The following is a 19971-nucleotide window of genomic DNA, read 5'->3' on the forward strand; positions in this document are numbered from 1 at the left end:
ACATAATATGTTCGAAAAGGGGTAGTCAGAAGCAAATGCTCAGGGTTGGGTAGGGTTACTTTAACTTGATTACTTTTCAATTACTTTGGGATTACTCCAATACCAAATATGCAAAAGAAACTAAATATGAATGAAATGATGACTCACAACACGTGGTAAGCTTTCTCTCCTGGCTTTGATCTCTTTGATCTCTGGCAAAACTAACATAAAATGCGACAGACACAAAATGAAAATTAATCCAAACAGATGCCAACATCATTTTTGCCGTACCATGCATTCCGTTACTCCCCAAGCCTGCACAAAATTTAGTAATTTTATTCATATTTAGTTTCTTTTGTCTTTTATTAGTATATTTGGTATTTGAGTAATCCAAAGGTAATTAAAAGTAATCAAGTTAAAGTAACCCTACCCAACTCTGCTAATGCTTATATTCCCTACCCCTTCATCTTCCCTATTAAACACACCATTATATAACAACAATTGTAATAATATTTATAATAACAGTTACGATATAACAACAGCAACAATAACACAAAGTTAATCATAGTTCTAGACGCACTATTCCCAATCTCTCGTATCACTCATACCCGATTTTCTTCATCTGTATTCCGCCAGGAATGTTTTTTTTGTATTTAAATTTGATCAAGTGAATAGTTGGACATTGTTTGATCTCATCTTGTAAATGATTCCAAAGTTTGACTCCACACACAGACACACACATACTTTTCCTGGTGGTTCTCACCTTTGGGATCATGAATTCACTACAGCCCCTTAAGTTGTGATTTCCTACTTTCCGAATGAATGATTTATGGATGTTTTCTAGCACTATGATTTTGTTGACCTTAAATAGCAGTTGTGCAGTTAAAGATTTTACTAAATCATCTAATTTTAATAATTTGGACTGTAAAAAGAAAATATTAGTATGATCTCGATATCCTACCCTGTGCATAGTTGTAATTGTACGTTTTTGGAGGATAAAAAGGGGCTGTAGTGAACTTTTGTAATCATTGCCCCAGACTTCTGCACAATATGTTAAGTATGGGAGAACTAGAGAATGATATAATAAATACAATGCAAGAAGACCTAAGTCATTCTGGACTTTGAAATTTTTACCTCAAATCCAAATTATTTTCTTGTTCTGCTGACAGAAAATCTTGCTATTTTTATTGTTTGTGTGTGTTTGGAGGGTGGGTTTGAGGGGTTTGTGGCATTTTACTGTGAGGTGGGTGATTCTTTTTAATTTTTTTGCAGCAATATTTTGGGTCATGATTTTTGGAAAAAAATATCCACGGTTTCATGTTTTTATTACAACACTAATATGTTTAACACTAAGAAATACCTAATGGTCAAGCTTGGGGATGAATACAATTATAAATATAGCTTGTTTTCTTCAACATTTTTTTTTATCTTGCCATTTTCTAACAAACATTTCACCAACAAGGTTGCTTTTTTTATGTTTTGTTCATAAACACATAAATCTATACTATATGAAGTTAATATTATCTTCATTATAACATTACTATTATAGAATATCCATCCATCCATCCATTATCTGCACCGCTTATCCTCAGTAGGGTCGCGGGGGGGCTGGAGCCCATCCCAGCCATCTTGTGGCAGTAGGCATGGGACACCCTGAACTGGTTGCCAGCCAGTCGCAGGGCACACAGAGACAGACAACTCACTCGCTCATTCACACTTAGGGACCATTTGGACCGGCCAAATAATCTGACATGCATGTTTTTGGGAATGTGGGAGGAAACTGGATTGCCCGGAGGATACCCACGCAAGCACGGGGAGAATATGCAAATATGCAAACTCCACACAGGAGGTTTGATCTCATGACCTCAGAATTGTGCCGCACATGCGCTAACCACTTTACCGCCGTGCTGCCTATTATATAATATTATTAATATTATTATTATCACCTCTAGCCCTACTATGAAAAATATATTAATGTTTAATTTGACAAAATATTCCCTCAGTATTTCAATTTTTGCAGTGCTTGACTTAGAATCGCTTTTTTTAAAATTCAAATGGACTCACAATCTTTCTTTGAAGCCCTAACTCTTGCTTTTAAACCTAAACCAAGCGTAAAATCTCATTTAAAACCTTATTCGAGGCTTTGAGCACTTGTTTGAAACCTACATTGATTTAAGACACACATTTAAAATAGTAACGGGAATTTGAAAAATTTCAAATTTCCATTACTATTTTACAGTAACGGAAATTTGAAACCATTATTCAAAACTTAACTTTAAACCACTCTACTCTTCTTGAAACCCAAATTTCAATCCCTAAACATAATTGGAACCGATAATCCGGTTTTGTTTACTTTGCGTGTAATCCCCAAAAAGGAGATTAGAGTAATCTGATGTTTCTTGCAAAGACTTCTCATTAAATCAAAGACATCTTGCAAGATTCTACTAAGTAAAATTGTTACATTGTTACATTCAGTAACCCTATTTATTTTATGCTTCCTCGTTCCATATACAATAACGATGCTTGACAATTGTAACTGTTACTGACTTTGACTACTGGTGAGCGTTGGTCGCACGGCGAGGATAAATGGCCGCGGGCAAAAAACATTGAGTGGCTTGCAGACATTGCAGGGCACGGCTTCCAAATAGGACAGAGTGGAAACAGAGTCAAACTCTAAGCTAACATATAAAAAAGAAAAACATGCTATTTGGGGATATTTTCAAGCAAGCCTACTGTACATCTAAGGTGGCTCAAAAATCGTCTGCAATCCGTTTCTGTTGTTCAATCAAGCCAGGTGGCTATTTAATTTTTGGGCACGTTTTTTGTATGTGCATAATATAAGGTTTTGTAGGTCAAAATTTGAGTTAAGTGCATGAAAACAAGTTTTCGTTATATTTTCTTGCTCCTTTATTATGGGCATTGTTTTGATCTTTGTTGTATGCAGGGTTGGGTAGGGTTACTTTAACTGGATTACTTTCAATTACTTTTGGATTACTCCAATACCAAATGTGCTAATAAAAGACAAAATAAACTAAATATGAATAAAATGACTAAATTTTGTGCAGGCTTGGGGAGTAACGGAATACATGGAACGGCAAAAAATGATGTTGGCAAGCTGTTTGGATTTATTTTCATTTTGTTTCTGAGGCATTTTATGTTAGTTTTGCCGGGGATCAAAGAGATCAAAGCCAGGAGAGAAAGCTTATCAAGTGTTGTGAGTCATCATTTTATTCCTATTTAGTTTCTTTTGTCTTTTATTAGCATATTTGGTATTGGAGTAATCCAAAAGTAATTGAAAGTATTCGAGTTAAAGTAACCCTACCCAACCCTGGTTGTATGTAATAATTGGCCAAAGAAGGCAGTATATTGCAGACATGTAAATACAAAGAAGAGTTTCAAAAGTACTGCAAGTGAGATCTTTTGGGTTGCCAAGCAATAATAACATTCTTGGTTTTGAAAGAAACATTGTGTATTATTTAGCTCCTCTCAGTGGTTAAAAAAAAACAATTTGTTGAAAAAAAAAATACATGAAGTATCATACAAAGGTTCTCGTTTATAATTATTTGTAGGTCAAGAAATTGATTTAAATAATAAGCAAAAATACATGCCCAGTCATATGAAAGTGCCATTTTTGCAAATAGTCATCAGTCAAGAATTTTGTATTTTTAATCTACTTGAAGGAGGTAGAGGGAGCTGAAATGATTCTCCGCCATTTTGCGGCTCCAAGTACCCCCCCAAAACCAAAAATCTTTAAAGGCTGAGCAAAAAAATAAAATGGTTGCGTTTGGTCTTATTGAGTCTCTTTAGTTTGTATTCTTGTGCTTTGTAGCACTCATTTTTGGTTGCACCACACAATAAATTGACATTTAGTGGTCAAATATTACACAATGTCCTTTCAAATAACATACCTTTTCTTATTCAAATTATTAATTCATTTTTCTGCATTAAATTATTGTTGGTAATATACTGATTAAAGGGATAACCACAAACCTGTCTTTTTTCATTTTCTCCTTTTATACCTCCTTTTTTTCTTAACTTCTTTATACAACATTAATGATTCGTAATATAATGCATCAAAGCAAGTGAACCGTTTGAGAGCCGGCTCGCTTTAATGAGTTGAGCCGAAAAAGCCGGTTCTCTAAAAAGAGATGGACTTCCTTTCACTACATAACTATCACATGAAATCCGAGGCGGCAGATGCATGCGCACAGTAGCATCAAACCGCTCGCTTCGTTTGCAACGAAAAAAAACGATACCGAGATAGAGGCTACCGCGACGAACTCGTTTGACTTGATTGATTTACCGTTTCGTCATAGTCTGTGTATACCGGATGGTACCCAAAATTGGCAAATTCGCGTTTTTCCGTACAGATTTTCTTGTACGTCGTACACGTCTTAAAATGCGTAATAAACGTACTTCGTATGACAAAAACGTACAGGTAGACAGGTATGAAATAAATGAAAATACATTTATGATTTGCCAACAGATCTGAAGATTTTCGCTACTTGCTGGCCAGTTGAAGGCTTCCTCTCTATTTCTATTTGTTAACACGGATCTCTGTTAATATCCACTAAAATGTATCATTCTTATTTTACATGAAATGTGCGTTAAAAACACCAAAATTTTGTAGCAGTTTTAGCCACGTAAACAAAGCCTCAAAAACATTAGGAGTTGTTGTCCTGTTGTCCTACATTGCACCACGCAGCACTCCATAATTATTGACATGTTTGATGCACTCATGGAAAGTATGGTCACAGTGTGGAGATGCCCTGGGGGCGCTTGTTGACTGGAACGGAATGGAAAGGATTCCCAAAACAAACACTCCCCATCCTCAGTCTCACCATAGTGAAAATTCCGCCAGCCACGTTAAATAGATTAAAAGGGATTGCGACGAGTTATTTCAGGACGGACCCGCAATAGTCCGGCGTCGAGTCAGCCGAGCGTTGAGTGTCACAGCATCCCGACGTCATGGCGCTCCGGCTCCTGCCTGCCATCATCATGGACGATGAGGACGACGATGGAAACTTCACCAAATGGATGAGCAGCTACTGGGGACACGGAGCTGAGGGATTAGGTCCAGGAAGTGGAGGACACTCGCGGGAAAGGAAGCGGAGTTTTCGAAGACCCGCCAGGACAAGGGTCGATCGACGGGCTTCCCTTCCCACTGTAGTAAGAAACAACTTTTGGAGTTATGCGAGCATATGCCTATTTTTCAAGTTTCCCTCCTCCATGAACAGGATCCTTGTTGGACTATGGAGTAGCTTAGTAATGAGATACATCTGTGTTAAGGGATGGAACAATGGATAACAGGCAGTACAGGTTTCGAGAACTAGGGTTCTAACCAATGTTCCCTCTAATTTTCCACGGGTCTGAGCGTTCACACAAAGTCGGTGAGCAACGCTTGAAACAACAGTGAGGAACCATAATCCCAAGTGTGGCAAGATAATTAATTATCAAACATGTCCAAAACTTGACATTTTGCTGAGTTTCCGGCAATGCAAAATTATTTTTCTCTTTTAATTGAATTAACTCATGTACTATTGCAAAGGTTGTACGGCCTGCAAACGTCATTTGTTCTTACAATTCTTTCACAAGATATCCATTTCTTTTTTTTTATTTTGTCACATAATATTAACGTTTTTGGGGGCTTACTTACTCGGTTGCAAGATACAGAACTTTACATAATTACATTTTTTTAGTGGAAGTACAATGTTGGCAACAAGATTCACTTGATATGATTGGAAATTATTTGAATGCGACACAAACTTTTTCTTCTTTTTTCTGTGTTTTTTTTTCCACTTTTTTTAAATTCTTAAAAAAAAAAGTCTCATTGTGTTTATTTTTTCCGAGCTGTTACTTTTTTCTTTTTGTTCTCTATTTACTTTTTTCCTACATTTCTTTCTTTTCTTTTTTTCTGGCTTTTTTCTAAATGTTTCCTTCTTTTTTTCTCTTCCTTTTGTTTCTTTTTTTCTCAGCTTTTCACTACTTTATCATTTTGGTATTTTTTTCTTTTTTCTTCTATTCCCACCTTCTTTTAAGTCATTTTGTGCATAGTTTTACATAACATTTGGTCATGTTGGGATTAAAGAAGCAAAAACAACCTGAAGAGCCGTTTAGGACCCGAAAGAGTCGGTTCCTTTTAGTGAGCCGAGTTGAAGAAGCCGGTTCTCAACAAACTCTACTAACTTTACTCAACTTCGTTCCACTTCGACTCGACTTCAAAATACCGCATTTAGGACACAACTTCAGGGGAACCCGTGTATTTTTACCTTTATGCACTGTAACTTTGACTTAAGTCGCTTCTTAATTAGTAATTTTGAGCCCTCATTTTTGTGCGCTGGCTAGATTTTCTTGTGCGCTGAGAATGTGCGAGCAGTGCGCAATTGCGCACGCGCGCACATTAGAGGGAACTCTGGTTCTAACCCTGGTGTAGATGAACCCCTATATGAAACTTTGACTTGGAACCTTACTTTTTAAATACAGTAATGCGTCGCTATAACAAGTTTACTTTTTACGTTCCTTCTTGCACCTGGCATGGTGTTCTGCATTCGGATTGGCCAAAGAGTATCTACACTTCCAGTTTACATTGATAATTACATTATTTGTCAGTAGTTATTGCAAAAAGTTGTATACACTTTACTTTTATTTGTCAAAGAAATGCTTGAGCCTGTTAACCCTTATGATCTTTGGTTTCAGTGTATATTATATTATTTAATTGTATAATAATTCTAAAAGTTTCTGCTTCATGGATTTCGCCTCTTAAGGGTTTTTCTTGGAACGTAATCCACCAAATCCGCGAGAATTGAGGGTTCACTGTAAAAGTAACACAAGTATTCGAACCCCTAATCTTTATTGCCTCAATTTGTTACAACTTGAAATTTGAAGATTATGAAATTAACCTTTTACCTGGACCTGAATAGAAAAAAACCGATTGTGATGAAATTATATATTTGTAAGCCTCTTATTATTTTAATATTGCTGATTATGGCTTTTAGCGTGCGGCAGGTCGGCTGAGAGGTAAGCGCACAGTTCTGAGGTCATGGGATCAATTCCAGCTACCGGCCTTCCTGTGCAGAGTTTGCATGTTCTCCCTTGCTTGCGTGGGTTTCCTCCAGCCACTCCGGTTTCCTCCTACATTACAAAAACACGCATGTCAGGTTAATTGGCCGGTTCAAATTGTCCCTAGGTGTGAATGAGCAAGTGGATGGTTGTATGTCTCTGTGTGCCCTGCGACTGACAGGCAACCAGTTAGGGGTGTCGCCTTCCCACTGCCCGAAGACAGCTGAGATGGGCTTCAGCAGCCCTGCGACCCTACTGAGGATAAGTGGTACAGATAATGGATGGATGGATGGCTTTTAGCCTACTGTAATGTTTTTTTATTTTATTTGAATATTTTGAAACATGATTTAGGTTTTCAACATAATCAGTAATATAAAAACATTAAAAGACTTGTATATATGACATTTTTGTTATCTTAATTGCATTGCAGAAAATAAAAACTTTTATCACATTGCTTTTCTGAGAAAATCTTGTATGTTAAAACACTAAGTTAAAGAGTTAACTTGAAACACAAACTAGAAAATTTGAATTAAACAACTTACTCTGATTAAATTTTAAACCCTACCCCAAGACTATCTAACCCTAACTTTGTCTTGAAACCTCAGTCAGACCTTTCCCCGTCAATTGAAAACCAAAATAAAGAAGTTGTAAAACAAATTTAGCAATGTCAGCTCTCGCTAAGAAGCTTAAAAGCAGATTACGTGTATTGCTGTTGTGTAAATGGTTAGTGATTCCATTCTTAGTTTGGATTAGCTCCATTTAACCAAAACGGGCTTCTCATGTTTGACGGTCCTACTACTACACAAGGGCCTTTTCCCAACCTACAACGATGTGACGGACATAATTAATGGTCTGGAGAATATATTGATTTTTGGATTAGTGGCACAGACAAGCTCTTCTGACATTAGCTGACTTTAATAGCCTGCTGTAAATCTTAACATTGAAAGTTTTTGTGATGATAAAATCAATGCAGTGTATACCTCCAAATGAAATTTGGTTTGTAGTGTGCCGCACATTACATTGCAATTCTTTTAACAGTGGGGCAAATGTTGACTAGCAATAATGCTATAAATTAGCGCTAATGTTAGCAAGTTTTCCTAACTGCTCAGCTTGGTTAAATGACATTTCGTGAATAAAAACTTGTTCCATTCCCAGATCAATTTGCTCAAGGCCTTTTTAAATTTTGTTTGTTGTGCGAAGAGAAAAATTATAACAAAATAAGATGAATTATCTACCATATTCATTGTCAGTAAATATTGCTCAGTTGAAGTATTATAGTTTTTATTTGACCAGAGAAGCTTGTTAAAATATAATTATTATTTCAAATATTAATTTATTTTATTTTTTACTTAGAAGTAAATAAAAAAATTGTAATGTGTGGACTGGAATACCAAGTTAGACATTCTTATGACTTTTTTGAGTGGGACATGATGTCTTTGCAAATATTGAAATGACTAAATTACCCACCATAATACAAATATGAAATACAAGTACGTTAAAAAAAGCACCCTTATTTTTAAAGGGACAGTGTATATTATGTGACCACTAGATGTTGCTGTATAGGGTTTACAACCAAAATCGAGTGTAAAAACAAACTCACCAACACTACAGCTTTATGCATTAAACTCTTGCTTTTCACCCCTTAAAACCACCTACTGATTAAAACAAATTGGGCCGCTTTTTCTGGATTAAACAACAACAAAAACATCTTGACTCGAGACTAGAATGAACAGCTTCAACGATAACATTAGATTTCCTTTTCGGGAAAAGTTTGCCAATTCTGGTTTTACACAAGAACGTGTTCATTGTTTTTGTTTTTTTAATATTCAGGAGACAGATTGTGTTTTGTGCGTGGAAATAGAATTCCTGATAAATTCTCCCACTTTTTAATGTAAAAGGCTGGCATGTATGCTGAAAGCATGAGAAAGAAAACAAAGTACGGCACCTCAAGGTGACCAAACTGCAGCAAGTTTCTTCTTCTTTTTGTCATTTTTTTATGTTTTACAAATTCCTCGGCCTACGAGTATTAAAAAAAGAGAACACGTATATATATATATATATATATATATATATATATATATATATATATATATATATATATATATACATATATATATATATATATATATATATATATATATATATATATATATATATATATATATATATATATATATATATATATATATATATATATATATATATATATATATATACAGTGGGACCTCGCTACTTCGCGCTTCGTCGTTTTTGAAGGGGCGTCGCTACTTCGTGGTTCCATGTTCACGGGTTCAGAGCTTCGCAGGTCTAAAGAATAATAATAATAGAATAAAATAATAATTAAATAAATAAATAAATAAATAAATATACACACACACATATATATATATATATATATATATATATATATATATATATATATATATTTTTTTAAGCATTCTTAAAGGGGCGACGCTACTTCGTGGTTCTACGTTTACGGTTCTACGTTCACGGGTTCAGAGCTTCGCAGGTCTAAAAACTAATAATAATAAAATAAAATAAAATAATATTTAAAAAAAATAATATATATATATATATATATATATATATATATATATATATATATATATATATATATATATATATATATATATATATATACTTGGGTGCCGAGGTGCCTAACTTGTTTGGGTGTTTGGGCATTTGGGTTGGCCATGGTCCAATAATGTTTGTGTGTGTTTTTTGCTGTTTTTTTCCTTTTTTAAATTTTGTTGTTATTGTATGTGTTTGTCTTGCTGTCGGTCGCCCCTCTTGAGGGATATGACCAAGGTAGATTATATATATATATATATATATATGTTTCCTGTTTATGTCAATATGTTTTTTTAATGAATTAAGTTTGGTTTACAACGAGGAGGCGCTGAGTAATACACACTGTCCCTTAACGTTAACTTGCTGATTATTACCTCAAATGAAATGATGGATAAATCAATTATCTTTCTTCGCAGTCACAGCTTGACGCCATGAAGCTTAACCGGTTGCACGCGGCTGCCACAGCGCCCGCCACAGCGCCTGCGCCAATCCACGCCAAGAGTCGAGAGGAAAAAAGTGAGGTAAAGCCCCACCAGAGGGTCCGACGAACGTCTTCGGACGACAACGGACGGTCCAAGTCGGTCGCCTCTGAGAACCGCATCGGAACCATCCCGGAACTCAGTGAATCCTTCCAAAAGAGGCTTTGTCTTCAAGATCAATGCAACCGGTCTCTGGTGAGCACATCTTGAGATTTTGAAAAACAGATTTCAAAGCTTATTCCCGATTTCAAATCTGAAATATTAGAGACTTCCAAACGTAAAGCCTTATTCTCAATACATGTATATTTATTTTTTAAACCCAAATATACAAATATTAAGTCAGACTTGAAACCCAAATCCTATTTTTAAAAGCCTGATCGAAGGGCAGCTTAGTGGTTAGCACATCTGCCCCAAAGTTCAGAGCTCCTGGGTTCAATTCCAGCTCTCTGCCTCCCTGTGTAGAGTTTGCATGCTCTCCCCAGGTCTGCGTGGGTTCACTCCGGGCACTGTAGTTTCCTCCCTCTACTGCTTATCTTCATTAGAGTTGTAGGGGCACTGAAGCCATCTTCGGGCAGTGGGCAGGGGGCCACCTTGAACTGGTTGCCAGCCAGTCGCAGGGCACACAGAGACTCACATGCTTATTCACACCTAGGGACAATTTGGACCGGCCAATTAACCTGACATGCATGTTTTTGGAATGTGGGAGGAAACCAGAGTGCCCGGAGGACACCCACACAGAAACGGGGCAGAACATGCAAACTCAACACAGGGAGGCTAGTAGCTGGAATTGAACCCTAGACTTCGGTACCGTGGGGCTGACACGCTAACCGCTCATCTGCCGTGTCGCCCATATTCCAAAAAATGCCTATCCATTGCCCATTGCCTAAAGACGACTGGTGGGCTCCAGCTGCCCCATGACCCTGGTAAGGATAAGCCGGTCAGAAAATGGATGGACGGATAAAATTGAAGTCAGTTTCCGGTAGTCAAATTAAAGGGTTTAAATATTTGCAATTAAGGGTTGAGGGCTGGGTTAGGGTTCAAACTATGGATTCAAATCTGTGTTGAGACTATGTTTTGAATCAGTAACGTGCGGTGAAGTTTGTGTCTTGTGAGGCACAGTCATATTTACAAAGAAATAACCCTACATCTTATTCATTATTTGATTGGCAGAGAAAAAAGCAATATATGTGTCACGTAGCGAAGCGGGAAACAGGAAAAAAGGACCCATTCGCGTAGACGTACTCACAATTTATTGGGGAAAGAGGAGGGGGCACAATCGATCCGGGAATCGATGGTCGCAGGAGTGGATTAGGAATCCACTCAAAAGAAAAGAATGTCCAAAAACAAACGGATCAGACCAAAAACAAATCAGGATCAAACGCTGGCAAATTTACAGACTAGACATTTCTCAGAGTCAAACAGAACTTGCAGAAATCTCACAGAAGGTTCACAAAGTTTTAACAAACGCTCAGGCAAAGCACAGTTAGAAGGAACACGTTTAAGTACTCCAAAAAGCAATCAGTCAATGCGCCTCAGCCGGTGTCCATGGGCGGGGCCAATTGGGCGCCGCGGTAACCGCGCCAGAATCCAGCGCCACCCAGCTGGGAATGACTGGGCGCCATGGCAACCGCGCCCACCGTGACAATATGAAGTCACATTTTTTTTAATAAAAGCATCAATAGATAGGTAATCCTCCATTATGAAAACAGTCCATTGAAAGAGACCAAAATTACTGGTCGCACGATAACAAATTCTATTGTTAGGGTCTGAGGTTAGCCATACGTTATAAACTAATTCTATTAATAATATTCATTATATAATTTGAAGGTTTAGTGATTTTGAAAAAGAAAATCCCAAAATTATGTAGTTTAACGAGAAAGAACCTTAACAGTGAATAGATTTAAAACATGGAAGATATTTTTATTTAAAAATTTCATGATAACGAGTGAGGCACAAGATTACCGTACTTTTTTTAACCAAGGGTAAGAATTTCAAAACCAAATAGGGTTTTGAAATAAAATGTCCTGGGATTGAAGCCAGGGTAAAGATTGCAAATTTGAGGCTTATAACTATAAATAAGGTTTCATGTTTGTGTTTCAAGACAGAAGTTGGAATTAAATTAAGGTTTAGAATTTGGTTTTCAAGCCTTGGTTAAGTATTTCTGGTATGGCTTTATTATATGTCAGGGTTTCAAGGTAAGGTTTTGCATTGGGGGTTCTCACAAGGATTTTTAGACAAGGTTTCAATAAAGTATCAAGGGTTTTTTAGTGATGTTTAATGTCACATTTAAGGTTTTTTGATCGGGTTTCCATTAGGTGTTTCTTGCCTGGGTTAAGAAAAAAAAAATTCTGTTTCTTGTCCAAGATGAACATTTTTGGATTTCAAATTTAACCGGTTAGGATTAGAGCTTCAAAGCCTGGTTTAAAGGTAGGGCTTGGTTAGTTGGTTTAACTTGAGGTTTCATTCCTTGGTTAGGGTTCCTTGATAAGGGTCTCAAGCAGTGATAAGGGCTTCAAATTAGTTCCAAGTCCAGGTTTCGCTTTCCCATAATGGTTTTCCTCAATATGTACCGTATTTTCCGCACTATAAGGCGCACCGGGTTATAGGGCGCACCCCCAAAAAATAGTTTTTTTGGTCCTATATTTTCCATACATAAGGCGCACCGGATTATAAGGCGCTACAATGGGAACGTCGACAAATCAGTCAGATAGTTCAGTCAAACTTATTACCCCCTTAACATTCCGAAAGCTTGCAAAGAAGCAAATACGTGTCTCAGACATGTACGGAAACAGTGTCTGTACGATGTCGCCAATCACTCAAATGCATCGTTCCAAATATCATTTGGAAGGTTAAAGTCTTGGGATTCAAGAAATGCCAAACATTTCTTAGTTTCCATTTTATTTTTTGCTGGCTATTGTGTGGACAGCAAAGTAAGAATTTTATTGTGCAGGGAAACGGGGTTCTTTACTGAGCATATGACAATAAACACTTTGAATTGAATTTAGTTTAAAAATAGACTCGTCACAGAAACATCAAGATTGTTCTAAAACAAGATACCGGGAAAATATAAAGCCGCATAGCTCACCTAAGTTCTCTTGCAGCCATCACGTTCAATAATGATACGTAACCATGGTCTTCTTACAACCGTGAGTGTAGTAAATCCAGGAGAGTAAAATATTTACAAATAAAGCAGGGGTCGGGAACCTATGGCTCGCGAGCCATATATGGCTCTTTCTATGAGTACCTGTGGCTCGGAGACAAATTTGATTTCATGCAAATTTTCTCCATCTCGTCCAAAACGTAAGCTATTAATCCTGCTCAGGTACACACAAAGCCAAACCAAAGCTAACATGAAAGCAGTGCTTGGCAGAATATATAGGGCACGTTTTTCACTACAATTTACAGTCAAGGTGTCAAACGAAAAAAAAAAAAAAAAAAACTCCTTCTGGCTGTACATCGCTAAAGAATCCGTTATATAAAACCTCACTATATTATCTGTGTTCAGTGTTCAGATACCTTATGATGAATCCACAGAACACACTGTAAATACGCCAAAACACCGGAAGAGAACTTAAAGTTTTTTGATTGGGTGAGTGGGAGGGATGGGTGGAGCTATGCAAAAAGTGCAAGCACTCCCTCCCATCTCTCGCCCTACGCCGTCTGCACCATAGATGAGCACATCAGGCTCCCTGTTTGCAGAATGTTGTGACGTTTTTACAAAATAACTGCTTACATCTGGTTTTGAAACCAATATGTATGAAAAAAAAGGGTCAAAATGAGTTTAACCGATCTTGAGTAATTGCAAGAAAGACACAAGTTTAAAGTGGTATGTTTGTTGATTTTGGGACACGGGCTCTGGCATTATTCTCTTTTCATAATTTTTATCAAATCATCAAAAATAAATGTGCTGAAGACTAAGCTTTTGTCTGGGGCGCGGGTTTAGCAATTTAGTAAATTTGTCTCATAATATATGGTGTGGCTCTTTCCCAAAATCAAATTAATATATTTTGCTTTTATGGCTCTTTGAGTCAAAAAGGTTCCCGACCCCTGAAATAAAGAATAGTAAAAAATGTTTTCTCTATGCCGTAGTGCAACCCAACGTGTGATTCACATTCATCTTTTTCGGCCAATTGCAGGCTTTGTTTCGCCCCTTTAGCCTATGCGAGCCTGTAAATGATAAAAAGGATCCGCCCCCTTTACCTCCGAATAACTTTAGCCAATAGTGGCTGATTCTAATGATGATTGACACATTGGTTAGGAAATGAAACGCCGGTATATAAATCCCAGCATACACCACGGACTACTTCGCCTTCGGGGGAAAATCTAGTCGGCGGCTGCTTGCCTTAGTTGCAAGACTTTGCGACTTAATATTGATCCATATATAAGGCGCACTGTATTATAAGGCGCATGGTCAGCTTTTAAAAAAAATAAAGGCTTTTAGGTGCGCCTTATAGTGCGGAAAATACTGTACTTAAAGATGTAGCTAACCAAAACGACATCCTGATCATCCTGGTGTCCGTTTTTTTAAATGTGTGTATTTTTCCCCCAGAATGATGATGCAAAGACTTGTCTGCTGTGTCATGATAGCAAGTTCAAAAGCGGCAGCGCCCTTCAAGGGCTTCACTGCGGACACACGTTCCACAAGGAGGTAAAAGATTTAAATATACTCTTGAAAATGGAGCATGCCGAGGAAAGAAAATCCTGTTCTGCTCAATTAAAGAAAAAAAAAATCACTGTTATAAAAGTAGGCTTTTTAATCTGGGTCAAAGCCTGAGTTATGCATGATGTCACGTTCTGGGAAAACAATCAAACTCACTGGTCTGCTTTGGGACAGAAGGCCGCTCGCCAGTCCTGCGGCGCCGGCGAAACGTTTGCAGCTTGCTTGGCCAGGAGACTCCTGAGTGACCGTAGGAAGTCGGCGGATGAGGTCGGAAACATCAACGCTGAAAAAAACCAGCAGCAGCCGTTCATGTTCCGACGGCAGCTTTCGCTACGGAGACATCGCTAAACTCATGCCTGAACTTCATAGTGCATTTTTTTGTCAGTTTTTCCAGTGGTCTGTCTTTGTAAAAACGGTCCAAATACAATATTTTTGCACAGAACTGTGGCCATTAAAAAAAATGGCAGAATACAATTTAAGAATTTTCAGTCTTGAACAAATACTAGCAAGAGACAAAATGGCCGCCCTTTGAGGTGTATAACAATAATTATCAGGATACTGTGTCCATACTGGTGCTGAATGCACTGCAATAAAGAATTGTGTTCTGTTTGGAGATAATTATGATTATTTTACTTTTTTTTTCTGCTAGATGGACACTGAAAATACAGAAAACACTGAGGAATACATTATATGGAAAATAAAAATGTATAATGATGAATGTTAAAATAATTGAATTGAATTTGAATTGTCTTTATTGTTGTTGACGTGGTGATTATTGTTTGCAACAAGATTTAACATTGCAGTCTATAGTAAGCACGTAATAAAGACTTAAAAGAGAAAAATCAAATAAATGGATGTGAGGATAAAATATAGATAAATAATACTTGGTTGGTTACCTTCCTGTGTGGAGTTTGCATGTTCTCCCCATGCTTGCGTGGGTTTCCTCTGGCCGGTCCAAATTATTCGTAGGTGTGAATGAGCGAGTGAGTTGTCTGTCTCTGTGTGCCCTGCAACTGGCTGGCAACCAGTTCAGGGTGTCCCCTACCCACTGCCCGAAGATGGCTGGGATGGGCTCCAGCACCCCCGCGACCCTACGGAAGATAAGCAGTGCATATAATAAATGAATGAATACTTGGTTGGTTGGTGGGTTGGATCCCTTAACCACAGGGTCCTAGGGGCACAATTTCCTGCAGTGTGTCTTGGGCAAGTAGCCTGGTGGCACTCATCTCTCTTCAGGCCAACATATGTTTCCACCCGGTCTCGAACCAGGAACCCTCGCGTATTAGGCGAATGTGCTAACCATTTCACTACAAATGTTACGAACAAATAGAAAAAGCATCTTTCAAAACAACAACATAATCTTATTTTTCTTATTTTACTATATTTTGTTTTTTGTTCTTTCTAATGCATCTTGTGTATACTTTTTAGCTTAAATACCATTTTACCTATTTAAATTACAGACTGGAAAATATGAAACACGTCATGCTCATTAGTTATGGTATTTTTACACCAACGTTAGTGGAAAAATATTGATGTCAACTAGCCCATTTCGAATGCAATTTAAATGCACTTGCTTGGGAAAAAAGTAATTTATATAGAATAGAATATACCTTTATTGTCATTGTTACAACATGGGATATATTGTGACAACGAAATTGGACATGGCACTCCAGGTCCACATTTTACAGTGAGGATAAGGAAAACTTAGGGATAAAGGAAATATCTATTTTGTTGAATGTATTAAGTAACAAAAAATACATGATTATTATTATTCTTCAAGCGGGCAGCACGGCAGCGCAGCGGTTAGCGCGTGTGCAGCACAGCTCTGAGGTCATGAGATCGAACCTCCTGTGTGGAGTTTGCATATTCTCCCCGTGATTGCATGGGTTTCCTCCGGGCACTCCGGTTTCCTCTCACATTCCAAAATCATGCATGGCAGTTTAATAAGCCTAGGTTTGAATGAGCGAGTGAAACGTGTGTCCCTGTGTGCCCTGCGACTGTCTGGCAACCAGTTCAGGGTGTCCCCTGCCCATTGCCCCAAGAAAGCTGGGATGGGCTCCAGCACCCCCGTGACCCTACTGAGGATAAGCGGTGCAGATAATGGATGGATGGATTATTCTTAAAGCAATAGCAGATACGTTGGTGATCTATGATTGTTAAGTCCCTGCAATCTGATTGCAATAGCAACAGCGGCTGAAATTTGATTGGATAAAAAGTAACTGTTCAGTTTTGTAAATTAAATCCAAACTGTCAGCTACTATGTAAATGTGTACAGTATGTCCCTGTCATTTGCCTGTAGGAATGAAAAGAAAAGTCTGTTTGTAAACAAAACAGGATTAGAAACTGCTAAAAGTCAATATTTATGATAACAACTTTTTCACAATGTGTTTCAGTGCACGGAGCAGTGGCTTTGGAAGAAACAATCGTGTCCTACGTGCAATGCCCTGGTGACCATGCCCCTCTATTGGTCCTCGTCTCACCTCATAGTCCCGTGACATAACCGTCCTCAGTTTTTGAAACACCTGCATGCAAAATTCTCCACAGTTCTATAGTCTCTCTGCATGATTTCCCTATTTTTACCAACATCTTGGGAATGGGCTTTTAGTCAGGCTGTGTCTACTTTGCTTTCAAATACACAGTACACATTAACAATACAGTAAGGATTCTACTGGTAAAAATATTGTGTTGTGCATTTTATTGCCTGTTGCTGTTATTTATATAATTGTATTGACATTTTTCAAAATAAATGCAACATGATTCCTTATATGATTGTTTGAGTCAGTATTTTTCAACATTTTTTGAGCACGCTTTTTTCCAAAATAATTCCTGGCAAAAGTTTCTTGATTTTTTTTTTTCAAAGTTTAATTATCAAGTTGCCTAAATTGAGAGTATAAGGCTTTTCTTATTATGAAATGATGAAATGATTTGCATTTATATAGTGGTTTTCAAGTCAAGACTTCCCAAAGCGCTTTACAGTGTGCTTCACATTTCCCAATAGCGGCTGTGCAGCCATGTAAGGCTAACCTGCTTATTGGGGGTATTAGGGGTTCAGTGTTTTACCCAAGGACACTTCGACATGTAACACAGAGGAGCCAGGATTCAAACTGCGATCTCTTGATCCCAAGACGAGTGCTCTACCTCCTGAGCCACCCCGAGTTGTTTGAGTCAGGAGGATATACAGGTTATTTTTTTTAGTTAAAAGGGACGATCTGTATTTTTTAGCGCACCTTAGTTTTAAAAAAACTATTCATTGAAAATATAAATAATGAGCAAAAAAAATTGAACTATAAGACAAATGTTCATTTTTTTAAACATTTAATAGGTGGAGGGATTTGTATTTGATATAAAATGTGCCCCACCCACAGGTAGAATAGCTGACATTGCCAGAACCCGAACAGACAGTGGACCCAGACACATAACGTTTTCACACAAGCTTTATTTTACGGGAACGGGGCAGTCATGCGCGGTAACACAAACGCAAGCGATTTGCCGATTGGTGGGCAGAAGAGATCCAAACGGGACAGGACAGATGGGATCGATACTGGATAAACGAGCAAGATACAGGACAGGACGGACAGGATCATATCTGATACTGGATAAAACTGCAAAATACCAGACAGGACTGATACCAGATTCTGGTTACACGAGCAGGATACCAGACAGGACAAGACAGACGGGATTGATACTGGATACACGCGCAAGATACCGAACAGGGCGGGACAGACGGGATCAATACTGGATACACGCGCAAGATACTGGACAGGATGGGACAGACTGGATCACATCAGATACTGGATACAACAGCAAAATATCAGACAGGAAAGATGGGATTGATACCGGATACACGAGCAAGATACCGTACAGGACGAGACAGGCGGAATCGATGCCGAAGACTGGAGCATTATACAAGACAGGACGAGACAGACGGACCGATACCGGATACTGGAGACTGGAGCATGATACCGGACAGGACATGACAGGCGGGATCGATACCGGAGAGAGTCAAAATACAAGTCTTGCAAGTGCAGAGGTTTGTTGATGGACTGACAAGGAGTGAATGAGAACACTGAGTTTAAATAGGAGGGAAGCCAATCAGGAAACGAGCAGCACCTGGCGACAAACGGCGGGCCCAAGTGAGGGCAATGGGCAAGCGTGACACACATCATTTTCCGACATCTTGTTTCCTTAGGTACCTGAACCCCAAAGATTTTGCAAAAGGCTTGGCAAAAAAATAAATCTTTTATTCTTCCTTGCGTTTTTTAACTCTCATTTTACCGTTGCACTACTCAATACGGGGACATCTAGTTGTAAGAAAGAAAACACACAGTCCCTTTAATACATTTGGGATTTTATCATATTTTAACCCATTTTACTATGTTTCTATTGTTTTTCTAGAAAAGTAACAAAAATAATATTCAAAGTGAGCAAAAAATAATCTGCCACTAGAACAATTTTTGTTGACGGCTTTTCTACTTTTTTCATTTTTTTTAATTTAGTAAAGTTATAGGATAATAATTGAAATCTGCAAAAAGATAAGCAATATTTTACTTTGATTTGTTTTGTGATGTTTTGCAGTGCAATCCTAAACAGCTTCATCAGAGAAAACAAGTTACTAAATAGCCTGCACTAATTTATGAGCAGATAACTAGTTTGGTTGCTTGCCTGGATACTTTAACCACCATCATTTCCTGTGGTGTGTCGTGGGCAAGTACAGCCTGGTAGTGCCCTTAACTCTCCAGGACAACATATGTTTCAAACCGGGAACCTTTTGCATGTTAGGCGAATGTGGTAACCGCCACACTACGAAAAAAAATAAACGAAAAAAAAAATAGTAATCTGCTGCCCCCTATGTGTAGCGACCCTCTTTCATGCACGACACAAGGTTTCACAGTCTCTGGGTTTATTGCCTGCATTCAGTAAACAAAACAATACAAAAATCAGGGGCATCTGTTCACGACTGCAATTATCATCAACGCTTACAAATTCACTTAAGCTACGGCAAGCAGACAACATGCGAGCAGATTAATAATGAAACTTCCATAATAACAATGGACATAACTTTCCCACGTACTTGCATTCAGTAAACAAAACAATACAAAAATCAGGGGCATCTGTTCACGACTGCAATTATTTAAAATATTAAAGATACAAAAAAACGGGTCATCACTCAACAGGCCGCACCTCGTGGCGTGTTTGCATCAAAACACGTTGCATCATCGTTTC

The 19971-nt window shown here is 38.0% G+C and overlaps 1 protein-coding gene across 3 annotated transcripts; it reads left to right on the forward strand.

The window, feature by feature from the left end:
- The first annotated feature begins 4839 nt into the window (after positions 1 to 4839).
- On the forward strand, positions 4840 to 17512 carry lnp1 (leukemia NUP98 fusion partner 1). 3 transcript variants are annotated; one of them, XM_088350252.1, is made up of 4 exons: positions 4840 to 5148; positions 10026 to 10283; positions 14638 to 14736; positions 14923 to 17512. In XM_088350252.1, the coding sequence occupies exons 1-4, from the start codon at positions 4948 to 4950 to the stop codon at positions 15094 to 15096; spliced, it is 732 nt and encodes a 243-aa protein (XP_088206378.1). In that variant the 5' UTR covers positions 4840 to 4947; the 3' UTR covers positions 15097 to 17512. The 3 variants fall into 3 exon arrangements, with proteins under 3 accessions (XP_088206378.1, XP_088206379.1, XP_088206380.1); XM_088350253.1 differs by having other exon boundaries at positions 14926 to 17512; XM_088350254.1 differs by having other exon boundaries at positions 17142 to 17512.
- The last annotated feature ends 2459 nt before the right edge of the window (positions 17513 to 19971 follow it).

This window comes from Urocampus carinirostris, chromosome 12 (genome assembly GCF_059441175.1).
Source record: "Urocampus carinirostris isolate Australia breed hairy pipefish chromosome 12, RoL_Ucar_1.0, whole genome shotgun sequence".
Classification (NCBI taxonomy): Eukaryota; Metazoa; Chordata; class Actinopteri; order Syngnathiformes; family Syngnathidae; genus Urocampus; species Urocampus carinirostris.

What these genes read in the sequence shown, in the direction of transcription:
- lnp1 (XM_088350252.1), top strand. Translation starts at nt 4,948, where the DNA reads ATGGCGCTCCGGCTCCTGCCTGCCATCATCATGGACGATGAGGACGAC. An exon ending in ATCAATGCAACCGGTCTCTG is followed by an intron (nt 10,284 to 14,637) that starts GTGAGCACATCT and finishes TTTTTCCCCCAG; the next exon opens with AATGATGATGCAAAGACTTG. An exon ending in GACACACGTTCCACAAGGAG is followed by an intron (nt 14,737 to 14,922) that starts GTAAAAGATTTA and finishes GCTTTGGGACAG; the next exon opens with AAGGCCGCTCGCCAGTCCTG.